A 21086-nucleotide genomic window follows, 5' to 3' on the forward strand; every position below is an offset into this window, starting at 1 on the left:
ATTATCCAGTTGGATGGTCTACATAATTTCCAAAGTAGAGTAATCTGGTATCCACAGCTCTATTCTATCAGAATGAAAACTGTAAGGAGGTAGTAGTATGAAATGGTTTGTGAAGATTTTTGAATCTTCACAGTTAGCATTACAGACTGATACAACATGGACAACCGTTTGAATCGCGTATACACTTGTATCATTGTTTCGTCCTTGTACGGAAACTCTCGGCAGTATCTGTTTACTACCACACCACAAATGGAAACAAGGATGTTCTGACGAGTGCAAAATTAGTATGGAATAGCTATCCGTTGCTTGCCATTTCCGGTGGTTTTCGGAGATCAGATCGTGTTGCAAACAATGAAAAAAAAAACTGATGGTCTATCTAATATCTTAAATATATTTCATTAACATGAGTTGTCATTGTCAATTGATCAACTAAACAATAATTCGTTTTCAACCGAATAACTAACCTGCAGCAATTACATCAATATTCCTGTCTTCTTTTCCTGTGAATATGAGAACGAAAATTAACGAAGTGAATTAATTTCCCTATTGAACATGTTAATAAATAAATTATCTTCTGAAAATAACTATAGAAGCCATGCCAATATTTGGTCATGATCATATTGTCACATGTAAGATATACAATATGTAATGATCAGTGGAATAAAGGTCAAGTTTTTGAAGAGGCGTAGTTCATTAGTTGTTTTGAAGTAAGTCATTTTCATAGATTAGCAGTGTAGAACGTTCATTTACTTAACAAGTGTATGAGCATATCATGTTTGTGAATAAATAGTTTAAAGCTGGACAATCCAATTCCAATTCCATCTGATTTAATTAATCGTTCACAAAGTATGTAGATATATTTCAATCATGCTATTTGGTTTTTGACATTTCTCATATACATTATAGTTTACTATTGCCATCTCATGAATGACACATGATTTGTCATTTACTTTACTGTCGTCATTAGTGGATTGATAAATCATCTATATGGTATTGGAAATAAACTTTGAAAGTATTTGACTGGATGGTTAAGAATATCTGTGTGAAAAGCGATTTGGATTTTTCAGTCGAATAAAACAAGATAGGTCTTTGTATAAATGAAGTACGGAAAACAATGAAACATATATGATTCAGTATCTAATGATTAAACCTAACATTCAGATGTAAATGAATATAAGAGTGAGTGACTAACAGATAAATTTTCTCTATTAACTTATGAAGTCAGTCAGTCAGTCAGCCAGTAACAACGTAGAAATTCGTATGTACGTACATCAGTTCGAGTTGCCATACCACATTAGAACAGAGATGCAGTTGTCGATTCAAATCCCGTAGTGGTAGAGGTAATAAGAGTGTAGGCAGTAATCGGGAAGATTAGGGTTTGGAGATGTTATTTAATGAGTATAGTCCAGTGAAATAAATTTGGGAAGAGAAAAAAGAGACAAGGAGGAATCGGGAGATTAAATTTGGGATAACGCAAAGAATGTATGCACCTGCTCCATTGCAAACGATTTTGAACCATGTCATTCAGGGTCTCTATGATATACGTATGTAAACTATTCTATTACATGAAAAAGTACGTTCTTATGGGTTATTGTTCAATGAGGCTTCTTTTCAAACTGAACATCTTAATTTGATATTCAAGAGTATGATAGAAGTAGTTTTCTATCAAACAAAATTCAATTGATGTATTATTCTAACACTTAACTACATCAAATTTCAATAGAACACATCAGTGACAAAATTGTGTCACATTTTGAAACTCGAAAGCCATTTGTTTATTGGTGTACGCTCAATGATTACGTACCATTTTCAAACGTCATGTCATCTGTTTCACTAATCCAGAAATAGAAACCGAATAGTGAGAAGATTACCATGCTTCCTACAATGAGGATGTTCATTCATTTGTCAGTGTTTAAAAAATGTGTGGTATTCAGGATTTGAGGGTGATTTGCTGCATACTTCTTAGTGGATATGTGTTGTATGGAACAGTACAAATTTCACTGAAGATTTCGATATAAGCATATGAAGTTATCTACAACTATCTGCAATGAACACGTGAATTCAGTGGATCTCGAAATGAGCAATAAATCGAAAGTAGCAATCTTATAGGAAACATTCACTGATGAAATGAAGTGAAAGATGCCCGATAATATCCAATACCATACATGTATTGAACAATGAATAGAGGACACTTGTCCACTCACTTACTCTCATCAACATGAACAGATATAAACAAATATTCTTAAACCGAAATCAAATTGAAGTTATCCTGACACACTAACTGATTACAACACAATAGAATACATATAATTGTGATGTAAAATTGTCATAAATATATTTACCCAAATTACTTTTATTCTGCACATCCAGATTTCCTAAGCGATCAATAAAGAAGGTAGTTATTGGTTAATGAAAAGATGATATTTTGAAATTTAAAAAAATATATAACGCTAAATTATGTTTTTCAAGGAACCAGTAGGTCCTGAGTTTGAATCCCGCGGGGTGCGAGATCGTGGATGCGCACTGCTGAGGAGTCCCATACTAGGACGAAGAGGCCGTCCAGTGTTTCCAGGTTTTCCATGGTGGTCTAGCTTTAATTGACTCATGATTTCAACCTGTGAAATTTCTAAAAAATCCCCACAAAACCCATCCTGATAACAGACTATCTGTTGAAACAACCAGTAGTTCTATGATAGCTGAATAAGTCGACAAAGATATCAATATGGCAAACTATTTGAAATGATCAGATTTTCTTTGGTCATATTCCAATCATCTAACTGATACAATCATATAGAGTGTAATTCATAAACACTGTCAGACAAATATTTTTAATGAATCAGTTTCTGACCAATGTGCTAATGTCACAATCATTTTACGTTAACGTTATCTAAAGCTTCTTCGGTAACATATTCATTCTGTCAATGCTTATATTACACGTAATCAAACTACAAACGGGTATTGTTGAAAGTGTTCATCTTTTCTATCAGTAGGGTACAAGTATTCATCTAGATTATGCACATGTACAAATACCCCTTGTGTACTGCTCAACAGTGTTTATCAATATAACAATCACATTTTAACCTTTAAACGTGATACTTCACATCATATACTAGTGTTCATAACAAAGGTATTATAATAAATCATAATTAACCAGATTCCATGTTCTGATGTGTCAATCAGATGATGAGTGGAACTCGGAAAGAGAATGTCGGACATTGTGTGCAACACATTCCTCCAGAATTGTACATTCTTCAATAGATGGATATTCAGTGTTTCCTACTCTTCAGTGAATGCATAATTGAAATCAGCTCATAATGTAAACTATGGTAACTCAACAATCTTCACAACTCTTTCCAACCATATCAGAAATATCAATGTCAACAAAAATGGTAGATGATTAAACAATAATGTTTTTTTAAAATTGTGATGATGTTGATGAGAATGTTCCATCACAATGTCAATTGTGATATTTTAGTGGCCCGTGGATCTGACTCCTATTTAGATCGTATGGATGTTTGCTATCGCTGATTCTCGTATATCATCGTCGACTTAAATCGCGTTAGTCAATAACGGAATTAAATAAGTCAAATAGCGAGAATTGACCTGTGCATACACATATCTTGTGTATATGAAGCGAATGAAACAGAGCAAAGTAAAATGATATGCAGGGAAGATGGCTGGGAAGCCAACTCCATTTTAGTCAGGCGTTACTCAATATTTATAGTCAGACAAAATAAAGCTACAGACATGTGATTAATGGAATAAGAAGGGCACATACATATACGCTCATATAAAAACAATCAAGACTGATAAGCGAATAATTGACAAGGTCAACATATGACTCAAGTAGAATGAATAGAATGGAATGTCCGAAAGCTAGAATAAGGTATATGGGTTTAAAATAATGACTGACACTACAATATCTTGTTATATCTGTTCAAAGACATGGAACACAACACATGATAGAGCTTGTTAAACTCATTTAAACTTTATTGTATTACTACTGGAAACCCTGTTTTTTGCCATGAATTCTTATTCTGCCATTATTATTATTGTAGTCTGACACAGTGAGTTCACTTAACGAGTTATGACGATCGAGATCTGTTTTCAGTGTGAATTATCGTTTATTGATTCCATTAAGTTGAGATAAAGATTTAAAATCTATAACCAAACAGAACTGACTCAGTCCATTTAAACTGCGAATAATAATGTAGTATGAAATGTGAATTTCGTCTCGCTTGAGACTACATTTCAGTATTCATGATCAAACTGATTTAAGCGTTAATACGTTATCTTTGACAATACTAAGCTGAAATAACCTCTGAGATGTTTAACGAGTATTCAGTGATCAGTTACAATTTTCAATGTGAATCTAATTATTCAAAGAAAAATGAAATTCACCAATGAGTTCCTACTTTTCCACGAATTTCGCATCAAACTGTGCAATGGTATGTATTTAATTAGTGTGAGATAAAGTAAATGCATTGAAGAAAGATGATTATGTAATGTCAAGATTGTAGTACTAGGTTATCTAGTGTGAATACTAAGAATGAGATATTGTATAACGCCTTCAGGTTGTGTGCAAATACAAATTCATGTACAGATTAATACTTAATTCGTTGAAAAGAGAACCCGACTTTGGCCACTCAAAAATATAATAAATGATATTACCTGTCACATTAGATTTGCTTTTATGTATCTGTGGGAATAAGAAAAATACAAAATCATGAAACTTGAAAGTGTTCAAGAAAATAATGCATGATAGACGTAAGTAAAGATTAACACATTTTGGACATCCGTATAACTATATATAAGATTGTGATAAAGAAGAAAACGGATAGTGGACAACGGTATACCTGACAAATAAATAATAATATTGGCTACACTTCCGATTTAAGACATTCGTTTGTCTTGTGTGATGGTTGTAAAGACAATGAGTATTTGTGGAGAACTGTTCGTCCTATGTTTATGAATGAATATTACTGAATATCTCAATGGAACAGCCAACTACTGGCTTCTTCTTGACAATGATTATCTAATTAACATCATCATACATCCTAAGCTATGATATTTAAATTCGGTAAAAAGTGTTCTATATTATAAATTATAATTAATAATATCAAATAACTTACAACTGTTCAGTGTTCGTTTCATTCCATGGTATGATAAATAGAAAAGGGAAAATCGAAAAAACAACAGTCCATTATTCGTGCATATTTTAACCCGTTCATTTTCATTATGATGTTAGTTTGATAAGAAGAACTGATGAGTTCCATAAACTGCCATTTTCATATCCCTATCCGACTTTCATGAAGTTTATATAAGTATAGTGAATAAGTAGTGCGATATTCTGATAAGAATAAAATTGACTATTTCGATAATATGAACTAATTGTTGGTAGTAATCAGCGATGTACTACTCAATGTCAATAAAGACATCTATACAACTCAATGAAAGCCCCTTTACCGAATGTAGCCATTCAACTTTGGTATGTTTAACTAGAATCAGTGAGTAATATCACTAATGTCGAACAATAAAAGTATCATTTTAAAATGGAGATCGATGAGTCAATAAATTTATCTTCACTTTTCTATGGATAAATAAAGGAACATTTATATTATTTTTATAGAATATTTTCAGTACTGACACTATAGCAACTATCGTACAACCATTTTCGTTTATGGTTAATTTTAGTTAAGCCCTTTTATTAACTTGCTTAGAAGACAATGTTATTTGAACGGTAATATTTCAGATATTTCTCTGTACCGTTATGATCATTAGAGCATATGACAGACTCGAGCTAAAATGTCGATTGCTGAAATATCACTCGATGATTCATCATCCCATTATTAGTCCTTGCTTTACCTTGCTGCGCCCTTATACAATTCGACTATAAATTTTTCTATGTAATTGCTCACTTATATCTAATCGCCTCTCCTTTTTAAATTCGCCCGATTTGCTTATAGTTTTGTGGTCTGAGTTATCCGCTAATAAACTGTAGTTGCCGCTTCTCACTGCACCGTTGAGATTTATATTATAACAGTTATCGATGCAATCGATTAACGAAGCAAAGCCAATACAACACTATTTTCTATATAACTGAAATCTGTTCTTGCAGAGAAAAAGGATATAACTTTATGATAGTGTTTATCAAGTTGAATATGAACTATCCCTCTCAATAATGAACATTTACTGTAAATTTTCATAGAAGTGGTAACTTATTAAATTTGGTTATAATTCAGTTGAAAATTGGGAGGCACTGAATAGTTGTTTTACTCTACTTAAAAAATATTCAATATCAGTGTTTTTGTGCAACAACCGCATATAGAATCTAATCAAGTACTTATGGATCTAACTGCAACAATCTAACATTTAAACCATTCAGTCGGCATCATATGATGTACATCTCCAACTGTTATCAATTCGCGGTATCGTGTTAACCGATTCCTATTATTTGAAGTGAATAACAGTCACTCATCTGATACAATTGAACTAGACTATTCAAGTCTTCTGACTAAAACTTTGTAAACTAAAGCTCGAAATTAGTTAATAAAATGACTATTATTATTATTATTGTTTATATATTAGTTGTAATTTAGTGAACGAGAACACAGACGGGGATAACCAATCACTTAGCAAAATCTGAGAATTATACAGTAAATAATTCATTCGCAAAATATCAATCAGTTGTCTCACACTTTGTTATCCTTTCATTTCCATATCAATCACTCTCTATTCTCATTCTTTTCTCTTCGATTTTCACAACTTTCTGCCATTAGGTATTTCACTTTCGATTGATATGACTTACTACTTATATCTGTCAATATCAGTAGCACACACCATATTAGTATTAGTAGTAGTTTAGTAATATAAATAATACTAATAAAATTTCAGTGAATTATCAGTTAATCAATTTATTTCTACTACAAATTTACCTAATTCAGATAAACCGAATGCATGTTCATGATAAGTAGTAATAATAACATGTTCATCATCATGTAATCCATTTGTAAAATGATAATTTCTTTCATTAGCAGAAATAGTATACATTCGATGAAATCCTGTTGAGTCTTTTTTAAATATTATTATTAAATCTTCTGTTGAACAAATTTTATCATTAATTATCCATATTAAAGAGGTAGATTTATCATCGTTTGTTTCAAATGTAATTCGTTCCAATCTGAAAACTTTGATCAGAATGATCCAGGAAAAAAATCGATTGAATAACATATATATATGGTTATATATGGGTATAAGATCCATGGTACAAGAACTGTTCATTTCAAAATATCAAAACACTCATAATATATATAATTATAGTTACACGAGGACAGAAATGGGGTCAATCGATTGTAGCTGAGTACAAAATTACAGAATATCTAAGTAAAATCTGAGAATCCTACGATAAATAGTTCATTTGCAAAATGTTAATCAGTCATCTTAGACTTCATTGTTCCTTCGTTTACGTAGTAATCATTCTATGTTCTTGTCCCTTTTTCTTCAATCTTCTTAACCTTCTACTTCAGGTATTTTACTTTTAATTAATGATACTGTTTTAATATTTGGCCTGTATACCCTGTTAATGTATAACGAGATAATACCGCCAATTAGAGGGCAGTGAATTATCAATCGGACCAATGACGCATAAAACCCGTATGAGCAGTCTACAGTCTTAATCGGTTCTGCTTCCTGCCTAGTCCAGACAGTTAAGTCCAGAATACAAATCTCAACCTCTGCAATATGAATCATTTATTCCAAACAGACTGTGTTTATATACTAACCAACTAGACCATATCGTACCATAAAATAGGAAACAACATTCGTACAAGATTTAGCCAAAAGTGGTTGTGAATGTGGGAGACTGTAATTAATAGACTAAGTATAACCGAAGAACGGTAAATCGTATAATAATAGTTCATAAGTCAAAATAAAGCTTATATTAAGAGGAATATGAATATGTATAGTTTAGTTACTTAACGATTATACGATAAAAATATACGTATAGTATTGATCCATAAATGGATCCCAATAGTTACCATTCATTATTCTTATCGGGATATAACAGATACATACTACTTATATCTGTGAACATGAGTAGCACACACTACATAATATCACAGTCTTATCGTGTGAACCAAATCAGTCAACAAGATTTTTTAAGATCTAAGTCGATAGAAACCATCGATACAAATTGTCCTATTTAGGTGCACATCTAAACGATTTGCAAATTCTGATATCATTGACTTCAGTTTATGAAGATGGTTAATTAAAAAAAAAAAAGGTTTTTCGAATACATGACATTAATCCTCCATGTTTCGTAATTTATTTAAAGATTTCAATTCTTATCAGTGGTCAGTGGAATAATTCTAATTACGTTCATAATATTCAGTTGTATCTATTCAATTTAAAAATAATCAAACTCACTTCGATTAAAATTTAGTTCCCTTGATTCTTTATCATAATAACCAGCTATCGCATAGCCTACTGATTGCCTCAGAGAGTACTTTTGATTTTTACATGCTGGAGCAACAGTCATTAACATTGCCTCTTCTAGATCATCTGTCATTTGTCGTGAAACATCATCCTCTTGTTCAAGAAATAAAGCACCATAATATTCTCTTTTAAATGGAATCCATTGAAAGTATAGATATTCTTTACGCTCTTGTATTAACCAGAATGTTGTACTTTCTGAATTCTCTACAGATATAAACAAAATGGTGCAAGTAAAAATTTATACAGTCTAACGTTACTTTTGAAGACAATAGAATTAGTATACAGAATAGAGCTAATGAAAATGTTCATCTATTTCATTACAATTTTTGGATATAATTTTGACAGTCCTATCAGAATACTAATTGTTATTGTAAACTATGTTTACTTGTTAGTATATACCACTTAAATAGACTGTTGACCATATAATATATACATATTATTACAGAATGACAAATATTGTAAACGGGGAATCACAGTTGTTTCATCCTAATATAAAAGAGTTACAGTGTAATCATGTTGTATATGAGACAATTATCTACGTTACAAAATGGAATCAGAAGGGGTTTGTGGAGATTTTTAGAAATTTTCACAGATTGAAATCATGAGTCAGTTGAAGCTAGACCACCATTGAAAACCTGGAAGTACTGGACGGCCGTTTCGTCCTAGTATGGGACTCCTCACCAGTGCGCATCCACGATCCCGCATCGCGCGGGGCTCGAACCCAGGACCTACTGGCTTCGCGCGCGAGCACTTAACCCTTAGACCACTGAGCCGGCATCCAACGGATCCAACGGTGTTAATGTCTAACTTCAACCAATCCACGAAGTTGCGCCACCATATACCATTGTCTTCAGTGAGCTGATATCTCACAACAGACCTGGTTGTACTCCACTGTGAAAATTTCTAAAAATCTCCACAAACCCCTTCTGATAATAATCATCTGCTCACTAGTGACTGACTTCAAGAAATAATCCTGGAGTTCTAGCGGGAAGCCGTTACCAGTGGAGTACAACCAGGTCTGTTGTGAGATATCAGCTCACTGAAGACAATGGTATATGGTGGCGCAACTTCGTGGATTGGTTGAAGTTAGACATTAACACCGTTGGAATCTCAAACCAGGATGAAACAATAGTCAAGTGTTTCCTGATTTTCAACAGTTATCAAAGAATGATTGATTCATTAACTTATCATTTTAAATTATACTAACTAATTCATTGTTATGTAAGTGAATTTATTCTGTCGAATGAAGCGATCACTTTTTGCTTTCATTTTAGAAGTGTTTTCCAATATATTTCTAATATATTCGTCACCAAATATGAACACATCATGGAATCATGATGATAATAAACATGTACAAAGACAACCGATAAAGATAGCTAGCTTGAACAACCTCGACAAAGAATTGCCACTTATATAACTTAAATTAAAAAAACATGGTACTATATAGGTCATGTGGAGTAAAGGTTTGTTCACTATTCGATAGGGAAAAACTTTCAGTCACAATATCTCACTTATATATAAATTTATTCTATGCAAAACAAAATAATTTTCTATAAATTGGTCTTGAGGTGGTTTAGAGATTAAGCGTTCACATGCGAGACCTGAAGTCTTGAGTTCGAGTCGCACGTGCTGGGTCATTGATGCTCACTTTTGAGTAGTCATATACTAGAACAAAATGGCCGTTCAGTGCTTCCAGGTTTTCACTAACGGTCTAGCTTAGATAAACTCATGAATTCAACTCGATATTTTTAAAAAATCTAGAATGAACTACTCAAGAATAATAAATAATTTGGATGAATAAAGACACATCCATAATCACTGAAATCCTGACATATTATACAAATTATTATCAACTAGTCATTTCATTTGCACGGCTTTAAAACACATCGTTGTTTAATTTAAGTACAGAACTTTACGAGTCACTATTGACATATACACATCATGAAAGGATAGCTTCAATGTTTGTTTGAAGCCACAAAGATTTTTGAGCAATGCTTGATAGTGGTCGGCAATGATATCCAGTGTTATCCAATCTAAGGAATTTCAAATGTGCTTATCAGTACTGGACTAAAGTCCCAATGCAAACATCAACATTGTGATATTTTTCTAGTAGGAAAATGCAAGTTTTGTGATTAGGTTATGTATATCGAAGAATGGAATTAGAGAGATATTGATGTTCATTTAAATATTAAATGATGCTATAATCGGCTTCATTTCACATTGTGTTTATTTACAGAGGTTATATTTCTTCACCGAGAAGATATTATATAGGGAATCTATTTCCAATTGATTGCTTCATGGAAGTTCGTGTCAAGCAACTTGAAAGGCTAATGCAAGATACTTGAAAATCAGACATCAAAAGTAAATAAATTTATTCACTATCACTTGAAGTTTTATTAACTAGTCCATTTCAACAAACTTGAGAGTGTAATCAGTTGATGAGCGAGTACATTGCAGTTAGTTTTCTTCGTTATTCATGAATGATTGGCATAAGATAGTTATTTAAGAATAAACATCTGTCTATAAGTTGACTACAATCTTAATAGTTGAGGCACACTCCATTCTGACTCAATGTGCTGTTTTGTTTTTAGAAAAGGAGGGGAAGGAATTTCAAAAAAATCAATTAGAGTAAAGGCTTCAACTCATCATGATTGACATGTTTCGTAAATTTGGACGAGATTCTCAAATAATCAAAACAAACGCTTTAATGCGAGTAAAATCGGTGACACAGTACATGTGATGCCTGAAATCTCAGTTAAATCAAACTAGATGTATTCAACTGTCACAAAGAACAATTGATGTCAAGTTCCTCATTCCACTCATATTCATCTCATTTCATTTCCATTACAACTTCAGTCAATCATATACGTTCTGCTATCCCATGAACAACAATAATCATAATATATTAATATCTCAAAATGTTCCTCATTAATTGATCAATTAGAAGGATACAAGGAACAGTTGAGATGTTCTCAAATTCAGTAGAATTTAACAGATTTACAAATATGGTCATTTTCATAGTATGACTTACTTGGATCCGCATTACTCGATAGGTACACATTTCCCATCAATCCACTAACTGTCTCCAATATAACTATGGTTATAAAAGAATGAAATAATACATTCCGAATTTGAAAGAAGCCATATTCTAAGATCAGCTGACAAATCACAATTGATATGCATTTTAAGAATTCTAATACAATTCGATCAATCTGTAGTGATTTCATTTGTACTGATTTCACTAATTCACTGTACATGTTACATACTGTAATTGATTGGTCTCATCTTCGCATACATGCAACCTGATAGGTTAATCTCAACATTCTCATTTGGTCATAAGTATTTTTAAGACACACCTAATGATGGCTAGTTATGGTAACCAGTATTCATGTCTTGTTCAATTTCTTTAAGATTCATCATATAGATGACATGATAATGAGTTCAAGATTCAGTAGGTAAATCAATATTAGTAGTCGGTGAATATTCAGTCAACTTTTACAATCATCATTGATAATATGAGACGTTAAATGTCTGTGAGAGAAAAGTTCTCATGTGACATATTTCAATTTTATAGATTTGATATAAATCGTCTATTTGAATTTGATCTTACACAAGAATGAAATGTAATCTGTGACTGATATTGAAAATAACGACTTCATGACGATTATATATAATCATGAATAGATTTCAGCAGATGTCTAGGGGTTGAATGAAATCAACCATAATATCATCACTAATGTGAGTAGATTACACAAAATGTAAATATAGTAATAGTTCGACTTTAATGTAACAACTATACATTCATTATAATCCATTTGAACTAATCAGGGATTATAATATTAGCAGAATTCAATGAATTCATTCAATGTGATTACTTTTACTTCATACTACACATCAGTTAATCAGTTTAGATATTTCACATTATTTGGATTGGATGAAACCCACATCTTTGATTTCAGTGTTGGCCTCCATTCATTTGAGCTTTTAGAAAAAATGCTTGTAACTTAACAACAATATCAAATCAATTTTCACTGGTTGTAGTATAAGCCAACAATAGACTAATTAATTAGAGTCCTAGACACTAGTGGGAAGATTTAATCAGACAATATAAATAATGAATTGAACATACAAGTTGTTTTGAATACAGTATGAAGCAATAGCGTATAAATATTTGAATGATTATGTTGTTACTGACATGGTCTAATTGTTATATTCTATTCCGATGAGAATAATGAATGGTAACTGTTGGGATCCATTTATGAACGAATACTATACGTATATTTTTATCGTATAATTGCTAAGTAACTAAACTTTTCATATTTTTGTTTCTCTTGTAATAAGCTTCATTTTGACCTATTACCTGTTATTGTACGATTTACCATTCTTGAATTATGCTCAGTCTTAATTACAGTCTCCCACATTCATAGCCACATTTGGCTAGATCTTGTACAAATGTTCTTTCATATTTAATCCTACGATGTGGTCTGTTTGGTTGGTATATAAACCCAGTCTGTTTGAAATAAATGATTCATATTGCAGAGGTTGAGATTTGTATTCTGGACTTAAGAGGCAGGGCTAGACAGGAAGAAGAAGGGCCGATAAAGACTCCAGGCTGTTCGCACAGGTTTACACGTGATTGGCCCTGTCGATAAATCACTGTTTTCTGATTGGCGCTATCTTTACGTTATATATTCATAGGAGCACAAACCCACAAGTTATAGCACTAATCTAATCATCGCATCATCCTTAATTCATAAAACGAATACATCTGTAAACAGTCTGTTTTTCTCTTCAAATAACTTCTTCATTATGTAATTACAAAGTTTGATTTGGTTATTTCACTTGTCACTGAATCAAGTGATATAGAAATGGAAATGAATTTCTTTTATATCCATTCTAATAATGAATAATTAAAAGAATAATTAAGAATGAAGAACAAAATGATATAATTAAAAAAAGAATAGGTTAACACAGTGATGATCCCATATCGGAAAAGCATTTCACAAGAGATCAGAAGGATCTTAACTCTTCATAATATAATGGTATTCTTTCGAGTAAACAATACTCTAAGATCAAAACTAGTACGAACCAAAGATCTAATACACTAGGAGGAACAACGGAATTATGTTTATAAAATCAAATGTTGTGACTGTAATTCCACATATGTAGGTGAAACATCAAGACAACTGAATGTGAGTGTGAACGAACACAAACTATGCTGAAAGCACATTCCTAAATCCTCAGATAATATAAGAAAACTTGAGAACAAATCAGTGATGGCATTACACTCGATAGAATAGGGTCATACAATTGGTTTCAATGGCACAAGAATTCTTCAGAAAGGTTTTAATCCTTACAAATAGAGACTGATAGCCGAAGCCCTACACATATGGACAAATCCAAACAGTAATAATAGGAGGAATGGAATACAGTTAGCTGTCCCATGGCAACTAATAATTAATAAGTAAACATGAAATACTTATTCCATTTTATCTATCTCTTATTATCTGAATAACGGCAACTACATTCAACGTTTCTAATCTGTATATGTTAAATAATTGACTGGAACATTAAAATAACACAAACATTCAGTTACAAATAGTGATTGAAATCATCTTTGCTTAAAACGCTTGTGACTTAAGGCTATATCGAGGCAATCCAAACAGGATACATATATGTCAACATGAGACTGATCAATTACAGTCCTTAATAACAATGGGAAGATACAAGTAAAACAACATCAAGTGAATTTGAAATCACTTAAGTTTACACACACAATCTGTTATCTTAACACTTTTCATTTCACATGTCTCTTACACACTAATGCAACAACCTACTTTAAACATTGATTAGATGACCTATTCAGTACACAGTGAACCGGAAAACCATATCCCTATTTATATTCGATCATTTTAATGTTTGACTATATTTCCTTGAATAAGCTTAGACGAGATTGCCAGACAAAATGTTGGATCTACTTCAAATTCTTTCACTGAGATTTTACAAATACAACATTCTTCCTCTTTAATGTCACACATCTTTTTGGTGGAGTTTTGTTCTCTGAGCTGGATAGTTTGGTTGTGGAGCTTTCATCGTTCTTCTGGACGACATCAGCACAAACTTCTATCTGAAGTTTGTGCTGATGTCGTCCAGAAGAACGATGAAAGCTCCACAACCAAACTATCCAGCTCAGAGAACAAAACTCCACCAAAATCATCCACCTGAACTACAAATCTTCTCCACCATCTCAATGTCATACATCAACTTGATGCTCAAATATTGCAAAACTATTCAATCAAATTTAGACGAAAGTCCTTATATAAAATATAAAAGGGTTTTTTAATTGAACAATGAAATATTTACACTTACTGTATAAATAAGTGATAAATAACCAGTGGATATTAATGAGCTTCATGTTCAATAAGACTCACAAACCAATATGTATCTGTAATATGTGACAATCACAAGTTTATATATATTAGTTCCTATTTAGCATAAAACTTACGATCGTTCGATCATCTCATAATTTTAAAGAATTTACTGTCTAGAGATAAAACAATAGGTTATTTTCATGAATATCACCCTACACAATAACTAAAAGTTGTGTTTTTTTTTAATGAGTATTCTGTATTGTTATGCTTAGAATAAGACGAGAACGAAGTAGGCTGTTAGGTGAGTAAGTTTTCTTTTTTTATGAAACGAAAGTGTATGCCTACACAAAGTTTGTGTTTATGTCTATCATTTTATGCATATGTGATTTTGCCAGTGAATACGAATGAATACTCTCTCATGGTATTCAAGCCTACTTTGACGATTGCTTCGTTCTAGCTCTCATGACAAACTTTTATATTGTATAGGTGAAATATGGGTAGAAGTTGAATTCAGGGCACACACTTGGTAAACATTTATTGCACGGCCATTTTTGTATTTTTTTTTCGAGTGAAATTTTTTTTCATCCCCATCTTCCAATAATTTTCATTCTGTTTCGTCCAATCAAATAACTAGTTTTGAGTTCGTTATAATTGGTCGTTTATTTCATAAAATCGATATAAAATATGAGGATTCGACGACAGAGCACATTTTCCTACAATTATGGGTGGTAGTAACATGCGGATCGCGAGCCCCGTCGTTCCTCATGTTGTCACAGAAACCGATAACCTGTTCGTTCTTGAGCACATTGTATCTCGTAACGTCTCAATCACTTGACGAGCTCCATAAGAACTTATGAAACAGCTGCGTACTGTCATTATGTGGTGAGGGATTCTCATTTACATAGAGATCGGAAGCCGTATATTAGATTCGTATGTTGGAGAAATGGTCGTGGAACACCTAGCGGTTCTTCACAGCCGAGTAGACGAACGAGGTAATTTGATTTGTGTTATTATAATTTTTCATTAAGGACTACCGTGAACACTCAATGTCCTTCCTTCATATTTTGTAAGTTACGGACTATCAAAATAACGTCAATATGGATACAACGTTAAGCAATGAAGAGGAAGAAATTGTTTCGATTAGCTCAGAGGAGTTCACAGAACGAGACAACGACAATGACGAAGACGCGTATGACAACAGACTTCATGATATTTGCAATCTTGCGCAACCGCCACATGAAACTGCTGATGGAAGTACCTTGATTTTTTGTCCATGCGAAGCCATGCTTCATTTATTTTGTGCCTACGACCCATCAACACACGTCCATGGAATCCACTGTCCCGTGTACGCAGCTATAATGGAATAATAGCAACGCCTTTGTTCATGAAACTCGGAACTGTTAAGAGAACGAGTAAAGGCCCTTTTCAGGGCCACCCACAATTTGATTTAAATTCTTTTGTTTCAATTCCTTATTTCCATAGCAAAGGTCAAGTGATCAAACCATCAAAATTCATTTAAGATTAATAGTCATTATGTGATTAGCGCCTACGTATTCGTAAACGTTTTTAAGCTTTCTCAAATATAGGGTTTAAGTAAACGATTTCGTATAGGAAATGTCATCTAATGAACACTCATCTATCTAAGAATAGTACATGCAAAACTTATTCAGAATGTTTCAGTGTTGTGTCATATAGTTAGGATAGGCGAATGTAGTACTACCAGTTCACTAGTACAACGACATCATTTCTATAGGAAAGGTCAACTGAACCAACATTGATGAATTCGAATTAAGCCTTAGTGATTAAGCAATATAATCAATGGAGATTTATAGAAATTTCGTGGATTAGATCATTAAAAGAGAATTTTGGAAAAAACTTATAACTGGTTTTAATAGTTGATGATAGTAATAACTGACGTTGAAAGGTGGTCAAATGTTTAATACACAATTAGTAAAGAAATTATTCATCGAAGTATTTCCATTAGTTTTTTACTTAACACATCGTATGTTATTTTAATAAACGTTATATGCGTAGCAACATATCCATAAATCATCATGATAAAATAATGAATAGGGCATGCGTAAATCACGCTAACCGTTAACGATCGGTAAATGAAGCAAAATAGTAATAACTTCTCTCAGAAAATAGCAAACAATATTTGTCATTGGGTATTTTTCCAAACAGTAATTCTTAGTACAAAAGAGTTGTTTAGTTTTATCTGAATATTGGTGTCATAAATAAATGCAAGATTGTTGTTATGTCCGAGTGGAGATTAAATTACAGGTAACTCCCGAGGACTATTCATGGACTAATATTCTATAAATATTCTTATTGTATAACTACTCAACAATTACACTATGGATATATTATATTCCTTTTATGATAAGCTTTGTTTTGACCTATAATTTATTATTGTACGATTTACGGTTCTTAAGTTATGTTCAGTTTATTAACTACTGCCTCCCTCATTCACAGCCACTTTTTGGGCTTATTTGTGTACAAATATTATTTCCTATTTTATGGTACGTTGAGGTCTGTGTGATTGATATATAAACTAAGTATGCCTGAAATAAACGATCTGCTCTGATTCGGAAGCTGGTATCTTGTTCTGGACTCAAGTGGAAGGGCTCGTAGGACATAGGACCAATAAGGACACTAAACTGCCCACACCGGTTGAACGTCATTGGTTGGCCTAGTGCGAAGATTCGTATAAGTCGTATTCGGATTGGTAGATAAGTCGTGTGATCGAAAAGTCAGACATCCAAGGTCATAACAATTGGCGACGGGGATTTTGGCAAAAACAAAATAATTGGGAGACGCAAGGTCATAACAATTGTCAATTGTGTTATTTTGCTAATTCAATTAAAAGCGTTAATTGTTTTTAACTGTACATTCTTTGTAGTTGAGCAGTTTAAAATTATGACAAAAAGTACTTGTCTATGTAAGTAGTCATGTGAATCGATTATTGTGCTCGTCAATTGGGCTTAACAAGTTTTGCATGTAATGTCAACAGCATATTTGCAGTTTAAAAAATCTCCATATAATATTCTATATTGTTGAATAACAAGTTTTGACAAGGATTTGAAATATTAGTTACATTAAGTGTAAAAGTACAAGCCTACGGTCTGAGGAAATAAATGTCAATCTTAATTACACAGCTTAATACGAACAAAGTGATACATTTATACGTTTTATAAAATGTCTATATCATGAGTGAATTGAAGATAGAGCACCATGTTTCAATATAGTGAAATTGATCTTTTTGAAGTTTGGTAAATAAATGTAGACTTTTATTTATTACATTAACATTAAACGTACGTATACCCAAATGTCATTTGATACAACTGACTTTGTTCGTATTAAGCTGTGTAATTAAGATTGACATTTATTTCCTCAGACCGTAGGCTTGTACTTTTACACTTAATGTAACTAATATTTCAAATCCTTGTCAAAACTTGTTATTCAACAATATAGAATATTATATGGAGATTTTTTAAACTGCAAATATGCTGTTGACATTACATGCAAAACTTGTTAAGCCCAATTGACGAGCACAATAATCGATTCACATGACTACTTACATAGACAAGTACTTTTGTCATAATTTTAAACTGCTCAACTACAAAGAATGTACAGTTAAAAACAATTAACGCTTTTAATTGAATTAGCAAAATAACACAATTGACAATCTTGCATTTATTTATGACACCAATATTCAGATAAAACTAAACAACTCTTTTGTACTAAGAATTACTGTTTGGAAAAATACCCAATGACAAATATTGTTTGCTATTTTCTGAGAGAAGTTATTACTATTTTGCTTCATTTACCGATCGTTAACGGTTAGCGTGATTTACGCATGCCCTATTCATTATTTTATCATGATGATTTATGGATATGTTGCTACGCATATAACGTTTATTAAAATAACATACGATGTGTTAAGTAAAAAACTAATGGAAATACTTCGATGAATAATTTCTTTACTAATTGTGTATTAAACATTTGACCACCTTTCAACGTCAGTTATTACTATCATCAACTATTAAAACCAGTTATAAGTTTTTCCAAAATTCTCTTTTAATGATCTAATCCACGAAATTTCTATAAATCTCCATTGATTATATTGCTTAATCACTAAGGCTTAATTCGAATTCATCAATGTTGGTTCAGTTGACCTTTCCTATAGAAATGATGTCGTTGTACTAGTGAACTGGTAGTACTACATTCGCCTATCCTAACTATATGACACAACACTGAAACATTCTGAATAAGTTTTGCATGTACTATTCTTAGATAGATGAGTGTTCATTAGATGACATTTCCTATACGAAATCGTTTACTTAAACCCTATATTTGAGAAAGCTTAAAAACGTTTACGAATACGTAGGCGCTAATCACATAATGACTATTAATCTTAAATGAATTTTGATGGTTTGATCACTTGACCTTTGCTATGGAAATAAGGAATTGAAACAAAAGAATTTAAATCAAATTGTGGGTGGCCCTGAAAAGGGCCTTTACTCGTTCTCTTAACAGTTCCGAGTTTCATGAACAAAGGCGTTGCTATTATTCCATTATAGCTGCGTACACGGGACAGTGGATTCCATGGACGTGTGTTGATGGGTCGTAGGCACAAAATAAATGAAGCATGGCTTCGCATGGACAAAAAATCAAGGTACTTCCATCAGCAGTTTCATGTGGCGGTTGCGCAAGATTGCAAATATCATGAAGTCTGTTGTCATACGCGTCTTCGTCATTGTCGTTGTCTCGTTCTGTGAACTCCTCTGAGCTAATCGAAACAATTTCTTCCTCTTCATTGCTTAACGTTGTATCCATATTGACGTTATTTTGATAGTCCGTAACTTACAAAATATGAAGGAAGGACATTGAGTGTTCACGGTAGTCCTTAATGAAAAATTATAATAACACAAATCAAATTACCTCGTTCGTCTACTCGGCTGTGAAGAACCGCTAGGTGTTCCACGACCATTTCTCCAACATACGAATCTAATATACGGCTTCCGATCTCTATGTAAATGAGAATCCCTCACCACATAATGACAGTACGCAGCTGTTTCATAAGTTCTTATGGAGCTCGTCAAGTGATTGAGACGTTACGAGATACAATGTGCTCAAGAACGAACAGGTTATCGGTTTCTGTGACAACATGAGGAACGACGGGGCTCGCGATCCGCATGTTACTACCACCCATAATTGTAGGAAAATGTGCTCTGTCGTCGAATCCTCATATTTTATATCGATTTTATGAAATAAACGACCAATTATAACGAACTCAAAACTAGTTATTTGATTGGACGAAACAGAATGAAAATTATTGGAAGATGGGGATGAAAAAAAATTTCACTCGAAAAAAAAATACAAAAATGGCCGTGCAATAAATGTTTACCCACACCCACACACTTTATTCTCTAATCCTTGTAACAAAATAGTATTATCATATTTGAAGAGAGGCTGATCAAATATAATCTTTAAAATCAATAAGAATATTGAATTAACTATCACAAATGGAGTGAAATTCCTCCCCCTTTTGCACAAGTCAATGACTGTTTGAATTCAGTAACTGTGTGAGTAACTTGGTGGTATTTGAAAAGAAAGATGCTAGTTTGAAGTCTTGGAGCAAACATGATCTCTAGGATTCGAGTGTATTCAGCCAAAGAGTTCTAAATTGGAAGAAACGCTCAAGCTGGATTCCACTGCTAGCCATCTTCCAGCTCCGCTTACATACATAGTTATAGCACACTGAACATGAATGCCAAAATAAAGGAAAATAGGTTATTTTATTCTCAAATATTATATATTTTACTTTGAAGTGGTTTTTGTATGGTCTTGTTACAACCTATTTGAAAGAAAGAGGATAGCCCATTGAATTAGCAATGCCATCTAGTAGAAAACAACCTGACCAAAAGTATCATTTATACCAAGTGTTGGAAAGATACAGTCAAAATTCTCATGTTGAATGCTTTGTAACATCTATTTTGTCAAACTTCCGATGTCAGGAACAAGATGGAAGAGATACAATTGAAGGTTAAGAACAGCGGAATATATGGGTAATGGAATTTGAAGAGTACTTCTATTGATAACGGTCTCTGAATAATCTGAATGCCAAAACAGAGCACACAAACATCACTATAGGTGACTTCCTACCATCAGTAGACAATACCGTCAACGACATCAGACAGGTTTAAGATGCCAAGGTAT

The 21086-nt window shown here is 32.7% G+C and overlaps 1 protein-coding gene across 1 annotated transcript; it reads right to left on the reverse strand.

Moving 5' to 3' along the window:
* Nucleotides 1-459: 459 nt before the first annotated feature.
* On the reverse strand, nucleotides 460-14975 carry MS3_00009512 (uncharacterized protein; the record flags this gene model as incomplete). Its single annotated transcript, XM_051217896.1, has 5 exons — nucleotides 14863-14975; nucleotides 11525-11587; nucleotides 8425-8697; nucleotides 6936-7187; nucleotides 460-500 (listed from the first exon to the last, which is right to left on the reverse strand). The coding sequence occupies exons 1-5, from the start codon at nucleotides 14906-14908 to the stop codon at nucleotides 460-462; spliced, it is 675 nt and encodes a 224-aa protein (XP_051064328.1). The 5' UTR covers nucleotides 14909-14975.
* Nucleotides 14976-21086: the final 6111 nt, after the last annotated feature.

The sequence above is a fragment of the Schistosoma haematobium genome, chromosome 7, assembly GCF_000699445.3.
Source record: "Schistosoma haematobium chromosome 7, whole genome shotgun sequence".
Taxonomy (NCBI): domain Eukaryota; kingdom Metazoa; phylum Platyhelminthes; class Trematoda; order Strigeidida; family Schistosomatidae; genus Schistosoma; species Schistosoma haematobium.